General features: G+C 40.7%; 1 protein-coding gene across 1 annotated transcript; it reads right to left on the bottom strand.

The window, feature by feature from the left end:
• Positions 1–972: 972 nt before the first annotated feature.
• LOC111337495 (uncharacterized) lies at positions 973–17,721 on the bottom strand. Its single transcript, XM_088758534.1, is given in 11 exon segments — positions 973–2,055; positions 2,314–2,919; positions 3,249–4,275; positions 4,278–8,600; positions 9,460–9,615; positions 10,078–10,240; positions 10,508–10,727; positions 11,126–11,374; positions 11,901–12,149; positions 12,543–12,727; positions 16,255–17,721. Coding segments are annotated over 11 exon segments (7,914 nt in total). The 5' UTR covers positions 16,607–17,721; the 3' UTR covers positions 973–1,671.
• Positions 17,722–18,498: the final 777 nt, after the last annotated feature.

Below are 18,498 nucleotides of genomic sequence, written 5' to 3'. Positions count from 1 at the left end.
TTCTGTTGTTTACTTTACCGTTCAAAGGTGCGGCAAAGGGAAAGGACTTGCAAAGGCTTACCGAAAGTGTATTTGTAGTAGAAAAGTTCCTTCGCCGTTTCATAACGAACAAATTGTTGAAGAGAATTGAATTCAGATATAAAATGAATGAAAGTTTCATTAATGAATTCAAACGCAAACAAGTACCTTACGTTTCAACTTCCTGAATTACTTTTTGTAAGGGATCAAAATTAAGACAAACGGTTTTTGGACCGCGTGGTAACCCACGACACATTTGCTACCGTCAATCACTTTCGAAAGCAATTTTTTCGCCGTCACCTAAAGTGATTTCAGAGATAAGGAAAGAAGAGGATTAACAAGTTTTTTATCTGCTTGAGGTAATGACCGATGTCTTCGCTCAAAAATACTTCCCAACCGGAAAAACGAAACTGATATATTTATTAAAAATGGCAACGCAAATAAGAATGTACTCGGCGACTCACGAAAGCGTGCAATGTGGGCAGAAATAGGAAAATGCGGACCGCGCTGAAAACCAATCACATAGCAGAATTCATTACCGCGTCCTCTGAGATTAATGAAAAGTGATATTTCACTGTTAATAGAAAAAAATTTTGCCAAAATAGCTCCGGATAGTATCGTCTCAGTGAAAATGTCGCTTCTCTTTTAAATAGGAAACAATTTGCTTCCTCAAGATTATACCGCTTTTTTCTCGCCTAGGGTAGAGTTGCAGCAGAGTTCCTTACCCAGCTTGGACCAGAGAGCAGGTCTAAAAGGGAAAGGAAAAGAGGCATGAAAAAGAGAAAAATTGAGCGCGAGAACTAAAATCAACTGACCTCAAAAACTAGGTGTAAGAAGGCACTTTGCCCGGTGGGAAAAATATTCCTAACACATTTCTGTTCGGAAAGAGAATTTGTTCTGAGGTTTAATCGGGCGTTTTATTTTTCTATGGTGCATCTATTACCTCTACAAGCATCAAATCGAATTCAATTTTTTTTGTGATTAAAAAAGAAAAAAAGAGCCACACTATGTTAGCTCGTTTCAATTGTTTTTCGGTGTACTTTTGGAGAAATATTTTACCCTGTAGCCAAAATGGCCGAAAATGTACCTTGAAAAATCATCGATTACTTTATTTACATTGACTCACATGAAACGTTGAATGCACCACAATTAAGAGGAACGATATCAACATGTACACTGCATGTATTAAGTTGTATCTTTCAAGAAGACTTAAAATTGACAGTATTACATTCTACAATTTTTTTAGGAAAATTTGTGTTTGTAAGCAAGGGCCGAGAACAATCATCCATTGTTACCATGGCAAAAAAAGTGTTGCAACCTTCAAAAATGGCATTTTTGTTCATCCACCCAGGGTAGCTAACTGTATGCAAATTGAAAATTTTCATTTCCCAAGTTGTGTGATTCTCACGGACTCGTTCTTAGGTCAGAAGTTGAAAAGGTATCTACGCGAGCCGGGCACCTGAAATTAGCTCTTAAATGTTTTTTTCTTTATGTCTTTGATTTGAATATCCTAGAATATGTTTATAGTAAACAAACTTTGCATCTATTCTTGTTAATCAAGTCTCACAGATTTTAGGACTTGGTGGTTCAATTCGAATCTTCGAGCAGCCTTGTAACATACTCCATGCATTATGAATAGTAATTGCGTTCCTTTTAAACGTTATAACAGAAAAAGTCTCCTTCCGCTATGTACTCTTCCTTATCTGCTGAAATCAACCTTGTAGGAGGCGATGTACTTTGCGTTGGTAAACCTGCTGAATTGCGTGATTCGATTGTCACGTACACGATGCTACCTTCAAACAAACTGCTTTTACCATTTAAAGGTAACGTAACATTTGTCGTGACGCCGATATCTTGGAAGGAAAGAACGTCTGTTGCGCACGGATGTTTGCCAACTGCAATTCGGAATTGGCTTATTCCCGATTCTTCGTCATAGAAACCAAACCAGTGAGCCCGCAGTGTTTTGTTGAATAGGTGGCAGCTGGAGTGAAGTCCAAAAACATCATGGGTGCGGTCTGGGCTTACTATTACCGAGCCCTGTAGAACGAAAACAAACAAACAAATAGACGTCAAGAATCCCTCATTGGGAGAGCTTTTGGGAAAGAGTACTAAAGCGCTAAATTTAGGAACGAATCTCAGAATAACGACCTGTAATGCAACGTAGATTACCTCTTTGCTATGATCATTTGACGCAAACTTTCCGATTACTCGATCCGAATTTAAAAATTGCTAAATATTAGTTCGTACATGGTTGCCTAGACATTGCTGGTTTCCTATCTAAAGTTATTTACTGACCTTAGAAGGTGGAGTGTCATCGACAAGGATCGGTGTGGTAGATGCTCTTTCTGTGACAAGTCCAACATTATTTTCGCATCTCACAACGGCGTAGTACCTTTCACCCGCCACTAACGTGAGCCCTGTTGCCGTTATGGCTGTTTCGAAACCATTATTTACAAAGTCGCCTATTAAGTGAGTACTGTTTCGAATAGCGTAACTGCATGATTTCACACCACTTTCGTCATCCTGAAAGAACATGACCTTTGAGACCAGAGAACAGTTTTGTACACATGATATGACATCAGCGACCGGCAGCACTTTGCCGACAGACGGCGAAGTGAAGTCTGCTTTCATTTCGTTCGTTGTTGCCAATGCAAAGAGCCCTGCGTGGTTCTGTACCCGTATGGTGATGTAATAGGTCTCTTGGTGTCTTAAGTCACAGTCATGGCAAGTGATTTCTGTCGCATTATAAGCTATATGAGTCATGGATTTCACCTGGCAGCCATTGGGGACTGTTCCAACGCAGAATGCTGTTTTCGATATGCCACTCTCGAAATCAAATGATTTCCAAGATGCCTGAGGTTTTCCTACGGGTCCAAGCCACAAACTAGAACCACGGGAAAGCTAAAATAATGAAATGAGGATGTTAAATGGAGCATTCAGGAATTTACACTGAAAGGTACGTTAAGTATTTTGGAGGGGACAAACGAACATTTTATTTGAATTGGCGGAAAAGAAACTTTTTTCTCGAAATCGGAAAACACAGTACTTTGATGATTGCCGGGAGATGGATGGTATCAGGGAAATGTATAAAGCAATGTACAAAGCTTTGGTCCAAACTACCATGCTGTTCACAAAGCTACAGCAGGGATATTTACTTAAGTAAAGACTAGGCAGACCTCTCATTGTCGTAGTACATAGACTGTCCCATTGTTACTCTCATAAGTAAATACCTCTGTCAACTCTGGCGACGAAGTGTCAACGATGAAGCCATCAGACCATCCATGTGACGTCATTCCAGCACCATTCGTGGCTTCCACTGTAATGTAATACCGTACTCCGTGTGTGAGGGTAAGATTCCCGGCCTCTGCTGAAGTCATCATGCCAACATCCGTAAAATCTATGACGTCAAAATTATCAGGGCTGGTACCAAGGCCCCAGCGGTAACCTGCTATACCACGCTCGTGGTCGTTGAATGGTTCCCATATTGCTGCTACCGCTGATGTTGAGCACTGAAACTGAACATCAAAGGAGAGAGATAATCCGTCGCGAACTAGACTAGCAGTTGGCGCGGTAACGTCTACAATAACACCATCAGACGATGAGGTGCTACTGAAGCCATCACCATTTGTACAGGTTACTTGACTGATGTAGCGAGCGCCAGGAATAAGACTGAGACTTCCTTCAGTGAGGTTTCCATTGCTCTCTACAGCTTTCCGCACGACAACTGTGTCATTTCCAAGAGAGGACCTGTTTAGTGAAACAGATTGCTCGATCAGTGCCCAAGTGCAGCCAGCAACACCAGATTCTTCATCTTCAAATCCTTCCCACTGAAATGATAGTGTATCAGTCGAATCTATAAAGTCGATATCCTGGCCAGTTCCGTCTATGACACCTCCTTTGGATGGGGCTGTTGTGTCAAATATCAGCTTATCGGATGACAAAACAGACGTTAAGCCAGCTCTGTTTACAACAATTAAAGTCGCGTAATATGCAGCGCGAGATTGAGGTGTAAAGGGGCCGATTACACCTGAAGTGGAGGAATATGCTGGTATTGAATCTCCTACACAAGTAAGAGGTGATTTTCCTAAACAGTATGCGCTGCTTTGTATGCCGCTCTCATCGTCTCCAGCCTGACTCCACGTAACGTGTATTTCAACAGTCTTTTGTTCCTGGTCCGTGACTCTGTGGTCTGTGGTGACCTTTGTTATCCTTGGGGAAGTGGAGTCTACTGTAAAGCCATCGGACGTGCCTATACTGCTCGAAAACCATTGGATTTAACAGTATTAATCATTCTTGCGTTATTCCAACATGACAGTACATTGGAGTAGGTCGTGTTTTCGAGGAGGTTAAGATCAGCGTATTTCTGAGAATTCGAATATGCATTTCTCTTTCTATAGGTTGACCTATTTGTAATATCGACTTGAAGGATTTTGCCCTTATCTTTGTCCTCGATAATCCACATACATGATTGTACGCCACTTTCGGTATCTTCGACGCCGAACCAAGTCATAGAGACGTTCCAATGCTCGAGTACAATGTTATAATCCACTCCTAGCACACTGTTTCCGTCGATGACATCGCCCATTAGCGGCGGGCTTACATCTAAAAGCATTCCATTAGAGCTGCGAGTAACAGAAATACCAGCTCTATTTGTCACTTGTACCGTTACATACACTCTCTCTCCCGCGGTAGTACGACAGGTTGGACACGCAATTGACAAGTTGGTTCCAACATTTGTCATTGCTTTTATTTGACAACCTCGAGGTTGGGTTCCTAAACAGTATTCGATGTTCATTATACCGCTTTCTGGATCTCTTATGTCCTTCCAATGGGCTTCAATAGTCATCTTTGGTGAAAAGTAGTCCATGTCATCCCCATTTGGGCCATCGTGGACGTCATTGTCAACAGCTAATGGTGGAGTTGTGTCTATGACGAGTCCAAGCGAAGAAATTGTTGTACTTAAACCCGCTAGATTTGTTGCTACAACTGTTATGTAATATATTTTTCCATGGGTAAGACTGAGGTCATACTTGGTTACCTGTGTTGCGAGCTGCACATTCTCAAAGCTAACAACATCGTCTTGGTAAGGCCGAGTACCGATCGCAAAACGATAATTCTGGACAGAGCTTTCATTCTCAGCAAACGAAGGCCATGTGGCAGTGATGGATTCTGTGTTCGACTGATACTGGAAAGACTGATTGCGTGATACCCCAGCTGTAATTTGACCCGTCTGAATTGGTGGCGTGTTATCGATGGTGAAAATGACACTTAATAAAGCTCCGAGACCTGCATTGTTTATGCAAAGTACACTTACATTGTAACTATCCCCGTGAAGAAGGACAGCGGAATAGAGCGAGATATTACCCGAGGATGCTTTGCTGCTCTTCAGAAAGCGAAGTTGTTCCACTTTGTCCCTAACGGAGACGTTGCAGTAACTCATGCCACTCTCCAAATCTCTAAACTCGTCCCAGGAGACAGTGATATTGCTGTTGCTGACAAACGTTCTTCTTAAGTTTCGACCTAATGATGGTCCAACTTTTATTTCTCCCAGACTTGATGGTGTGCTATCAAAGACCATTGCATCCGAGCATGAACGTGAGACGAGACCAGCTCGGTTTCGACATGTTACAGTGACATAATACTTCACACCAGGTGCAAATACCATATTTGTCATCGTGGTGTTAGCGTACTCTGACCGGCCAATGTTGATGAATGGTTGAACTTGAGTTCCACATTTACTTGTACCTATGGCCCACTTGTAGTACCAAAGTTCACTTTCGGGCTCGGAGAAGCTTTTCCAGTAAACTGCAATGTTAGATTCAGAAGCCGAATAGAAAGTGTTGTCTTGTTCGTTGTACCTCCACCCAGCCTGTGATCCGCAGCCTGGAAGAATTGTACTCGGTATTGGTGGAGTTGCATCTGCAATGACACCATCCGAAACCAGTTCCCTGACAGCACCAGCCTGATTTGTCACTTTTAAATGCACATAGTATTTTGTTCCACTCAGTAAAGAAAGGACTCTTTGACTTCTGACATGTGTCGAAAGACCAACATCCGTGTAATCTTGAACACTGCTTTTGTCATTTCCACTTGTACCAATACTCCACTCAAATTTTTCAATTCCACTTTCCAAGTCCCAGACTCCTTCCCAGTTTGCAGCCATATCTGATAGAGAAGATTGATACTTAAGATCTGGTTCAATGACTCCATCGTGCACCACACCATGGCTTGGAGGACTAAAATCGATCAGCACTCCGTCAGAGCTCATACAGTTGCGCAGTCCAGTATAGTTAACAGCGCAAACAGTAAAGTAATATACATCGTTAGCCAAGGAAAGACCGCGGACGGTAGCTGAGTTATTTCGCTCTGCCTTCTGAAACGGGTACACATCTGCAGTAACTCCACGATTTCTACTCACACCATACTCATAATACTGGATTCCAGACTCGTGGTCCTCAAAACCATCCCATTCTGCTGACAGTGCCGTGGTATTTTCTTGATAGTCGATATCTGAGCCTGAACTTCCGTCACGCACTTGCGCAGTTCGTAAGCTCGGGGGAGTCTCGTCAGAGACGAAGCCATCCGAAGACACTTCGGAGCTTGTCAATCCAGCTCTGTTTTCAGCTTTGATCTTGATACAGTATTTCTGACCATTAACCAGTGTTATATTACTCAGCATAAATGAAGTAGCCTTTGGAGGTACAACCTTTATGAATGTATTTCCTGTTACATGATAGTTACCAGGGATACAGCTTCCGACGGCAAAATAGTACTGCTTGACTTCAGTATGAGGTTCTGGGAACTTTGTCCAGGAACCGTAAACATGCCTCACGTCTACCTTATATTTGATATCTACTTCAGCTTTTGGCCCATCGTAAACGTTTCCTTGGGACGGAGGTGTGGCATCGGGTATGAGAGTGACTGAATGAGCATCTTTATACAAGAAAGCTCCATTGTAGGCTCTTATGATTACTTGATATGCCTTTCCTTGGAACAATGTAAGATTTTTAAATGTTGCAGAAGTCGGCAGATTAGATCCTGGTATTGCTTTAAAGTCTGAATTTGATGGTGACGTGCCCAAAGGTACAACAGCCCAGTCGTAGCGCTTGAGACCACTGTGAGTATCAGAGAAACCGACCCAGCCAACTGATAAGGACGATACACTCGGCACGTATACGAATTGTGTTCCATTTATGAGGTCGTGTTCTCCAGTTACCTTGACTTGACCAGTGAATACAGGATGAGTCGTATCCACGGTAACGCCATCAGAAGTGACGTCAGTGGTGAAACCAACTGTGTCGATCGCTCGAACAGTCACGAAATACTTCGCGTTGTTTCCTAACTTCAGTCCGGTACGAGTGATGTTTGTCGCTTTTCCTGCTGACGTCCAAGAAACAACAATACGTCCACTGTTATCTGTCACTCTATATTTGTAATCTATGATTCCGCTCCCTTTGTTACTGTCCGTGAAACCATTCCAGTTTGCTGCTATCACTGTATTGTCTGATTGGTAGTCTATATCACTTAAGTAGCCATCATTAACAACACCGCCATGTGGAGCATCATGGTCTATCAGCACGCAGTCTGATTGGACTTGAGTGTACAGACCAGCTTTGTTATAGCCTCTAACGACCGCGCAGTAGCTTTCTTGCGAAACAAGGTTCAGGTTTGTTGCGGTGGGAGAGCGGTTCATGGCAGTCGTCTTGAATGATGTGATTAAACCAGCTCCTAGCCGCTGTATAGCCAATGTGTATCCTGAAATAGGGGAATGAGGATCTCTAAAACGGTCCCAGTTTGCGGTGTACGTTGTCGTCCATTTGGCGTACTTGAGATCTACACCAGGCTGACTTCCATCATAGATCGTGCCAGCTACAGGTGGGGAAGTATCGATAATAACTCCATCGCTGGTGAGGTCAGAAAATAAGCCCGCTTTTGTGAATGCGCGAACAACGAATGTCACCTTTAAACCGTCTGTGACGCTATTAAGGGTCTTGCTTGCGTTAGTATTTAAATTAGCGTTGGTGAATGACGTAAGCTCGGTTGTTTGATTACTGTTAAAAGAGGTTAGGAGAACTTTCCATTCATACTTGGCGACACCATGTCTAGTTTGAAATCCTCCCCAGTTTACTTGCAAGAACTTGGAGGCTTGGTAGCTTAGGTCAGCTCCGGGGCCATCATGGATCCACCCATCTTTAGGTATCGATGTGTCAATTGTGACCTTGCCGCTACAGACAAGTTGTGGAATGTTATTTCTTATATCAGAAGCTTGTATTGCAACTTTGTATTTGCTGTTATCTTGAAGATTTAGTCCTGATAGTGCTTGTTGAACGTTGTTATTAGGAAATGTCCCAATCACACTAGACGCGTTACTGCAGGCAGAGGATGCTGGTAAAATAAACCATTGAAGTGTCAAGCGGCCACATGAGATGGAAAATCCTGTCATCTGAAGGTAAAGTTTATCTGTATGGTACTGAAAGTGAATGTCTGATTGAAAGGCTTCGTCGCTAAGTTTTACAGTGCCGGTTGTTAATGTGATACTATCTATCTCAGCACCAGGGCATGAACCAAGACTTCCGTCGCACCTGCAGATAATTTCATTATTGAAGAATTATTTAACAGGATTAAACAATCTAAGAAAGTATTGTTTTTTACATTTTATGCGTTGTGTTTCAACTAATGTAGTGTCTTCACTTAATGAGGAAAAATATGCGTTTTAGGAACGAATGTTATTAAAGGCTACAGATCTTGTAAGCTCCGTCTTGAAAGCTTGCAGCGAGATTGATGCTATTCAGATGATTTCTTTTAAAGAACGTTGTAATAAAAAAAAATTAGCAAAAAATAAAAACGTAAAGAATTCGATTTGATGATAGTCTTTCACCATTCGATTCACTTTAAGTGTACGTTTGCTCGATTATTTCCCATTTTTCTTTAAGAATTAGCTTCCTTAACACAAGTTCATATGAAAAACTTGGCGAGGCCTCTTGTTCCTTTTACTCTTCTTACATCTCACATCAAATTAGACCTTGCTTCCAAAAACTAGGATTCTACCATTCACTTCCAATCATCAAATTGTCGCTGTCTCTGTGTTGACTAGTTGCGAATCCCGCAGGATGTAGGGCCAACAAATAAGAGGTAATTTAGCTAAACTCAGTGAGCGTCAATTTTCTCGAAAAAATGGATTTCAACCAAGAAAAGTATGCTGTTATTTCTTTGACATCCAATTAACTTTATCTAGACCTGTAAATAGAGGGTCATGGAGTAATTAACCTAGCCGGTAAAATTTTCGTAACAAATTAATTGTCTATCGCCATATTGCTGATCGGTGAGGAAGTTGGCTTGTTTATCGAACCAGTAAGTTACATTGATAACAAATAAAGCAAAAAGAGGATCTTTTTGTAAAGATAAAAGCGCTCTTTTATCATAAGTATCGTCGTCCCTCACCGTTCAGGTCGATCACAGGCGTCCAAAGCCGACCGGCAAATTGTTCCACTTAGCCTCATGATCGCGCGGCAAGATCCGTCACCAACACACTGCGAGGTTTGAATACAGCTTGTAGAGGGATAAGAAGCTTGGCAAGAGTAACCTTGTCCAATGCACCTAACAAAACAATAAAACGAGGGTTCCTCTCTCAGTTAAGTGTTCTTATTAATCCCTATACGGCATAAGTTTTATAAAATCACTGATATTTAACTTACACAGTCAGCAGTTAATCATCAAGGGTGTTGGTTAGTGATGGGGAAGGGGGCGGGGAGGGGCAGGTAATACCTTCCAAATTGGTAAATTTTAAAAAAATTCTATTCCTCCTAGTTATATTTAGAAGATAGAGAAACAAAAGCATATCGATTAAGTCGCGAGTTTATATTTCAAAATCAGGAATTTCGTGTTATAATTTGTCCGCTGGAGAGGCTTCCTAAGCTTTGCCTCCATGAAGATCAATGGAAAAGAAGTCGCAGGTATTTGGAAGCTTTTGATTATCATCTCTACTTCGACTTTCAGCGATTGTTAACAGAGTTCATTTTTCTCGTTCGTCATAAAGCGTTACTCTTTAACGATACTTACTTGCCAGCGTTACACATGTCTTGTTTTGTGCAATCTTTGCCATCATCACAAGAGACTGCTGGGCGATTACTCCAGGCACTTTTGGCACGAGCTGCTGTGTCGTACAAGTCACACCACTGACACTGATTTGAAGGATTTACTGCTAGATGACTATAGTCCCGGCCTGCAGAACGAGTAGAAACGTTATAAGATAATTTCATACACTCAAATTCCATTGACTATTAAACGTGATGCAAGCAGCCCAGTGACATGATACGTTTATTACTGAGGTAGAACTGCGATATATTTGGAAGCTAGCGCCTTATTCCAGAGTGATACCCATCAAGGATTGACACAACCTTTTTTGTGCTGGTATGTTTTAGAGTATTGCGAAACGTAGGTATTAGAATTTTGTGGGAGAATAGGTACAACATGGTGAAATATGACTCACCTGCTATCTTACACTTGCAGGTACTGTTCGCAAAGCCAAATCCAGTTTTCAGACTGCAACTGTTACCATTACAGTACTGACAATCTGAGTTGCAGTTGAAAGGTGTAGCTGTGCACTGGCCGCTTTGACACGTGTCTGTGCGTGTACATAGATTACCATCACTACACGCCACACCGTCTCGATTAGACCACGTGCTGATACTCTTGCTACGATCACACCACTAAAGGAAAACAACAACGAAGAAATTCAAGCAAAGAAGTGACCCTCGGGGATGAAAGGCAAATAAAGAAATACTTAAAAACTATCCACAGGTCAGAATTTCACTTAGTTTTTTTTTTGATACGATCATATTCCTTTACGCTAAAGAGGTACCTCTTTTTCATTATCGGACTTCGTAGTTCAGTCGAAAGAAGGGCTCCTTTAATATTTTTGAGATGGACGAGTTTGAGTGCCTTGTCCCTTGTTACAAATTTTTACTCCAGTTTCTTTTATTGTAACTCACCTTTGGTGATCATTTCTTTATTTGAATATTGTCCACTGATCAAAATATTATTCATTTTGATTTGATTATAAACAACTGAACAAAATGTAAAAACTATACTTTGAACGGTGGCTTACCTGACAAGGATTTCCTGGCTTGTAGTGATTTGTTGCGTAACATGTCCGTCGGCCTTCCTGTTGTATTATGCAATATCCAGGCTTGACTGGACAACCACTGCCGTCGTGCGCTTCACAGGACAGGCAGTTGTAGGGTGTGCCCACGCACGTGCCACTTAAACAGCGGTCGTCTTTTGTCTTCAGATTGTTGTCGTTGCACTTTAGGTTATTGTTCTTGGTCCATCTATCATTGTTATTACTGTCACATTCCTAAGGAGAGAGTAGGGTGAGTGAAAAAAAAGAATTATTTATCTATTTCTTCGTTTTACCAACACGTAATAATCCTGATTATGATTACAGAGTTTTTAACTCTTTTAACGGTGGCCAATTTACATTATCTACCCAGTTGATTAAACCAGATTATCTTATAATACATCCCTACCTAAGCAGCACCATACTTTCTTTGGAAACATTAAAACTTACCTCCTTTGATATTAATCGGAATTGCTTTCAGAGTTTTCTCTCTTTTTCGATGAAAGATGTCAATGTTATGACCACTCAAGTTAGTGTTTTTTAGTTTGCAATGACATATTCGTATTTTTCTTTTTTGGATGGGCGAAATAGCTTTTTGAACGTTTCCTCTAACAAAAAGTACAACCTGAAACTCAAATCAAATTGTTAAGAATACTTAGTAATGTCTTTCCTTCATTTGGTCTTCCCAAAAGGGTTTATTATCATTCCTACTGGACTTTCAACATCAATTTCATGAAAGATGTAGGGCTGCTAACCATATTACCTGGCATTGATGACCTGGTCGAAGTGCACCGTGAGCGAAACACTGCCGAACACCACCTTCGCTAATTACGCAGTGTCCTGGTTTTACGCGGCACGCGTCATTGTAACACTCCTCGCACGGGAGGCAAGAGAAAGGCGTGCCTGAGCAAACACCGAAAGAACAGCGATCATTTTTAGTGCACGCAATGCCGTCTGCACATGGTAAAATATCGTTGTTTGTCCAGGCGAACTTGTTGTTGCTGTTACAATCCTATTAAAAAACAAAACACGATGCAGTAAATGTTAATCAGTTGGATAACAGAGAGTTTTTTTACCTTTGTCTAGCAAACAAGCTAAAAACTGAGAAGTTCATGGACTTAATTGTAAACTAGAGAGGGTGATATTTTCCCACTTATAGTTTAAGTGAGAATAGGCATTTTCAGGAGTAGTTGATGAAACCATATTCCTCACTTTGTAGGCTCTGGCAGTCTTGACTTGTGAGGACCTTTAGTGACAAAATGAAAATTTAACTTTCCCTTTTGGACGTCTTTAAAAACTTTCCCAGTACCTACTGAAATTTATTAAGATGTTTATGAATTGCATTTCTCTCCCTCTATCCGTTGAACAATGCGCACAAGAAGTTATACGGGAATAGAAATGTTACCTGACACTGATTGCTAGGGTTCACTGTACCGAACGCGTGACACTGGTTGTTGATTTTACACTGTCTCAAGTCACATTGTGTACCTAGCTTGGTGTAGCAATCATTGCATTGGCATGTGTAACTGCCATGTGTATTGATGCAAACATGCTGGCATAGCCTTGGGTTGTGGTCACACTCATTGATATCTATAAAAGACAAAAAAAGGGAATATGAGGATTCCCAATACAGAAGCGAGAGTAGCAAGTTAGGGCCTATTCGCAATAGCAATAAAAAGTTTATCTAGACAAATTCTCTGTCATCACCAAGATTTTCCAAGTGCGGATGGTTTGTCGCGAGTTGAATTATGGTCGAGGCGGACAAATTTTCAAACGCACCGCCGACAAAATTTGTCCCGGGTAAAACCTTAGCAAAGTGGAGTAAATAGACAAAATCGTGATAAACTTGTCGATCATTTGTCGTAAACGTTAACACCAGTGTGGTAATTGAATTGAGTTCAGTTCACCAAAAGATTGCAGTAATTGTCTTTCGTTGCAAAACTCGCAGATTTTACAAATTCAGACAAATTAAGATGATTCCTGGTAACTGGAGTTAAAATCCATGCAAAAATTAAAGCCGCCACTCGTAAGAGCAGGTTAGGCGCTGCAATGACCCACCCTATAACAACCAAGGGAACAATTTGCATGCAACCGCCAGCCGGAGCAAGTTACAACAGTAGATCAATGATTATCCAGTCGCTACTTTACCAGTCCAACAATGAAGCAGTAGAGGTGGCACAAGATCCAAAAGTGCTCATTTGAAGCAAAGGGAAAGAAAAAACTTTATTGTATAAAATACAATGGATATAGTATCGGTACCGGTGTTATTTTTGGCTGTTGACCGAATTTGACAGCTCTGACAACTTCGAAACTTTTAGTGTAGATGCAACAGAGGAGACAAAAAGTTGTCTTGTCAAAATTTCTCCTTTGATTTCGTCGGGACAATTTTAGTTTTGTCTGCTAGTGCGGATTGGTCCTTACTTGTAAAGAAATAGTTATGATGATATCAAAGAGTCAAATTGCTGAATATATCGCAACTTATGATCTATATTTAAATTAGATACAATGAATATATGAGATTCATATATTTGAACTGCTGTATTAGATACGTATGATGCGCGATCCTCGCAGTAGATAGCGGTATTTATGCAATAGCGAAAATCAGACCTGAAAAAAATCAGGCCTGAACTTCATATATTCATTGTATCTGATTTATTACTTTCACGGGTTTATTATGAATCAACTTAACGGCCTGCTCCCAGTTGGCTTGTTAGCTCAATTGGTAGAGCGCTGCACTAGTATCGCAGAGGTCAGTGGTTCGAATCCCGTACAGGCCTGATTTTTGTCAGGTCTGATTTTCGCTATTGCATAAATAGCGCTATCTACTGCGAGGATCGTGCATCATACGTATCTAATACCGCAGTTTAAATATATGAACTTCATATATTCATTGCATTCATTGTATCTGATTTATCACTTTCACGGGTTTATTACGAATCAACTTAACGGCCTGCTCCCAGTTGGCTTGTTAGCTCAATTGGTAGAGCGCTGCACTAGTATCGCAGAGGTCAGTGGTTCGAATCCCGTACAGGCCTGATTTTTTTCAGGTCTGATTTTCGCTATTGCATAAATAGCGCTATCTACTGCGAGGATCGTGCATCATATATATATATATATATATATATATATATATATATATATATATTGTGGGAGGAAAAAGACAAGTAAACTACAAGTTCATCCCTACAAGCCTGTTTCGTGGTCGCCCACTCATCAGGGGATTTTTTAAATTGTCAAAACGCTGCTTGATTTTCAATTCAATTTAAAGCAGAACAACAATTTTTATTTAGACAAACTAAAAATGCACTATTAACCAAGCGTGAGGTCAAAATGGCAGGATATTGGTCGAGGTCTTTTCTACATGCGTTTTTAGTCTTGGAAAGCGAAGGGTGGAATGACTATTGTTAGGAGTTAGAATATGCAAATTTGTGAAGGTGTAGTCTGATCGTCCGGGTGAGTGTAGTCCTGAGAAGGACTGTTGTCGGTGGTAGTGACTGACGTTTCGAAGTCAAGTCATTCACTTGACTCTGATGATGAATTCTGCACAGGTTGTCGAAACGTCAGTCACTACCACCGACAACAGTCTTTCTCAGGACTACACTCACCCGGACGATCAAGCTACACCTTCACATGTTACCCCCGGGTTCAAACCATTTACTGCAATATGCAGATTTGTGACTCACACCGATGTAAACAAACCGATATGTCAACGGCACCAATTCATATCGACATTCCGAAATTATAACTCGACTTTTCTTCGGAGAAGTTTCAATTGATACTCGTCGCAGTCAGCACATGTGTAACCGAGTCAAAGCTCTTTGAAAGACTAACAAAGGTGTACCTGAGTGCGCTAGATGCAGTCGCTTTCCCGCGATCATCTTTTACGATCATTTGTATAATGGTGGAATATTTCTCGCCCTTCCTTGGTATATTTTGTATTTAACAAAGCGTTTAGGTCACAATTGTTCTTAAATACTATTTCAAGCCTTCAGTAACCGTCGAATTTTTATAGGGGAAAGGCAAAGGATTGTTTTCGTGCCTTGCATCTCGCGCGCGGAATGAGAAGACAGTAGGAAGGCTTGAAATTAAATTTGAGGCCGCTTTGAGAACCGAATGTAATGGCCGCTCTGTTAAAAAACAAAATATGTGAGGAAACCTTCTAAGAATATTCCACAATAGTGCAAATGATCATGAGAGATGTGACACGCGGTAAGTTACGAGATGACATTTAATATTTTCAGTTGGCATTTTGTACCCAATCTGCAGTCTGCAGTCTGCATTTTGTATCTAATCTGCATTTTGAACCGGGCCTGTATTTTGTGCTGACCGATAGCCTAAATTCTGACTATTCACCCAACACCACCCCAGCAGTTCAAAGTAATTCTAAGTTGTTTCAACTCCATCCGAGAGTTACCCATTGGCCGCCTATGTTTACATGAAAAGAGTATGTTTTCATAAAATGGAATTAATTATCTTTAGAATCCATTCAAACGTAATGTATATCTACGAATCCACGACGTATTCACAGTTTCCTCTAGCTGATTACGGACCGAGTTCAACTTATTGGGCTGGAGGGATGCCGAGTGTTTAGCAGTCTTTGTAGATACTCGGTCGAATTTCTTAAAGTTTACCTAAATAGTTGGGATAGCTGAACACTCCTTTTTTTTTTTAGTTCATTAACTTAAAATTTGCTTAGGTTAACATCACACTAGGAATATAACCTTTTAAATAACGATCGCGCTATAACCTGCTTCACTAATATCTGTTACGCTTTTTACCCTCGTCAAAAATGAACTGCAAAATTTATGTCCAGGTGAAAACAGACGGGCATGCGAGTTTCGTCCTTCCAAAGTGAAAGGAACTCCATGCGATATTTTGAACCAACCGCTATTCGACCGAAAAGGTATACGAAAACTCTTTTTACTAATTAAGATAGATAAACAAGCTTTTAGAAGCAAATATACTCGATTAAAGAACAACGATACGTAAGGTAGGAAAGCGTTTATCCGAAAATAATTAATTTGAATATTCTCAACTAGCTTTTTCAAATTGCACAGACCAAGAAATGGTCCATTTCATAGCCTGAATATGTCAGCTTTTTCAGGAAGTAGACTCACCGTTCCCGCAACATGTTCCTCCGAATCCCGATTGGCAACTACATCCGCCACTATTCGGCGTACCGCCGTTTAGGCAGTTACCCCTGTTACATGCTTGCGTCTCTTGAAAATGATATGGACATTGTCCACCGCACTGCTCCGAAGAAGTTTTCTGTCGCGTGCGAGTCTGTGTGCCACTCGTTCCGCAATAATGGGAGCAAGGGCCCCAACCACTCCAGCTTCCAACCTGACAGTTTACTGCAGAGCATGGAGGTGGGCTTCGTCTTCGTCTTCGTCTCCTCCGCCACGAGAAAACCGGATTGATCCCAATGCACAAGAACAGGAAGCAAATTATTAAAATACTGATTTTCATATCGCGTTTCTATCAGGTTTTTCGCTTTGCAATTTTGTTTGTTTGGTTAGACCTTACCAAATCAGCCTGAAAGCTACTCTCTTGAAATTCAATACTTCCACTGTTTAGGGAAGGTTGCCTCCGTTAGTGCTTCAACTGTTGTTAATGCAATTTCTTGCTCAAACCGGCATTAGTATGCTAATTTTTCAAGTGCATGCTAATACGTAGAGTTTCTTAGAATCTTCGTGATATTTTGGCAGTCTCTTTACCGATGAAACGTTTGTTTTCTTTCGATTATTTCTCAATAATGTCTTTGAAAAAGTCAATGAAAATATTTTACAGCAGGCATGACAATCGACGGTCTTAATACTTAATACAGCGCGTAATACTTCACTGTTGGAATGACATTTGACATGGCTTCAGCTCTGGTTATTTTTATCTCATCCTGTTTTCGTTTAGAAATACGTGACGTTTAGAAATACGTGACGAGTAGCAAATTAAATCCCCAAAAGGCAATCCATGACAGGAAGTACCCTTTAAGAGCTTCCTGTCTAGTTACAGTCAAACTAAGTGAAGCGCACCCCTCAAGATTACATTAATGAATTGATCATTTGGATATTAAACCCTCCAGTCATTTGAAGAATGCAATAATGATTGATTACTTGATTATTGAACCCGCTAGCCGTTTCCCGAATGCAATAATGGATTGATTATTTGAATATGGAACCCGATAGCCGTATCCGTTTTGAAAAGGCGCGGATCATTGTTCAAATTAGAAGTCCATTTCTGAAGTCCAATAAGAATGTTCTATTTGACGAGGAATCCTGAAAATGAACAAACTGCACTGTAAAAACACTGCGAAAACAGTCGATCACAAATATTAACGACCATATTTACAACAATATTGCTTTTGTTCTGTGGTTTTGATTGCTCATCATCTTTCGTGATTTCACGGAAGAAAAATTCAAACCTCGAATTCGAGGAAGTGGTAGCTCATCCGCTTCGTGGAATATGAGCCTATTTCTGAAAACTGCCCATGTGTATCAAGGTCGAGGATTGGACATCAAATTTTTATATTTGTATATTCATTTGTCTGCTTTACAAAACTTTTAACCAAATTTTAATTCTCTCTAGGTAATCATGATCCGGAAAAATAGAACAAAGCCATATTCAGAAAAATTGTTTCGTCGTGCCTAAACTTTCTGCATTTAGGGCGAAGATTTCACGAGTTAACCGCAAATTAGCCAGGAGTGGTATTTTGCATGAAAATGGTGATAGTGGTGCTGAAACAGGCATGCTTAATGAGCATCAGTATCAAACAAAATCGATCTTCGGTGAGCTGGCATTAGCAGGAACCCTTTGTAGGTGAATGATAAATGCGTTCTACTTCGGCTGTACTAGCGTTTCCTTTGTTTCATACATTGTGTTCGAAAAGATAGCACCTTGGGCCTCAGCTAATTATAACAGCTTGAATTTCTTTTTGTTTTGATAACTCAGAACGTTTAATGTTACCGTGGATCTAGGAAAGTTGATCTGCTGCTGCATTTTGAACTGCGCGTAGAAATGAAAACGGCCTAAATAAAAGGTTCCATAAAAACAGCCTGAAAGAGTGGAGCACATAGCGACCATAACAATGAGCAGCAAGTTCCTGTTTGCCATTTTTGTCATTTTAAATGCAGAAAGTTTGCAAGGGAAAACTGTCAATCGGAAACCACAACGACTACAACACCGCACCAAGTGCACTTACGATTACGAAGTGACAGTTTACACCGCTCGAGGAGACAAGTCCACCCAAAGCGATGGTTATCAAGTTCACACTTTGGTCAGTATTGATTCATGTTGATTAATATGCAGTGATCTTGTCATGAAGTATTCTCTTAACCCCCTTTCATGTAATGCGTGACAATTTCCTC

Source organism: Stylophora pistillata, chromosome 4, assembly GCF_964205215.1.
Source record: "Stylophora pistillata chromosome 4, jaStyPist1.2, whole genome shotgun sequence".
Lineage (NCBI taxonomy): Eukaryota > Metazoa > Cnidaria > Anthozoa > Scleractinia > Pocilloporidae > Stylophora > Stylophora pistillata.
Note: the sequence above shows the minus strand (reverse complement) of the source record. Positions and strands in the feature narration are given on the sequence as shown.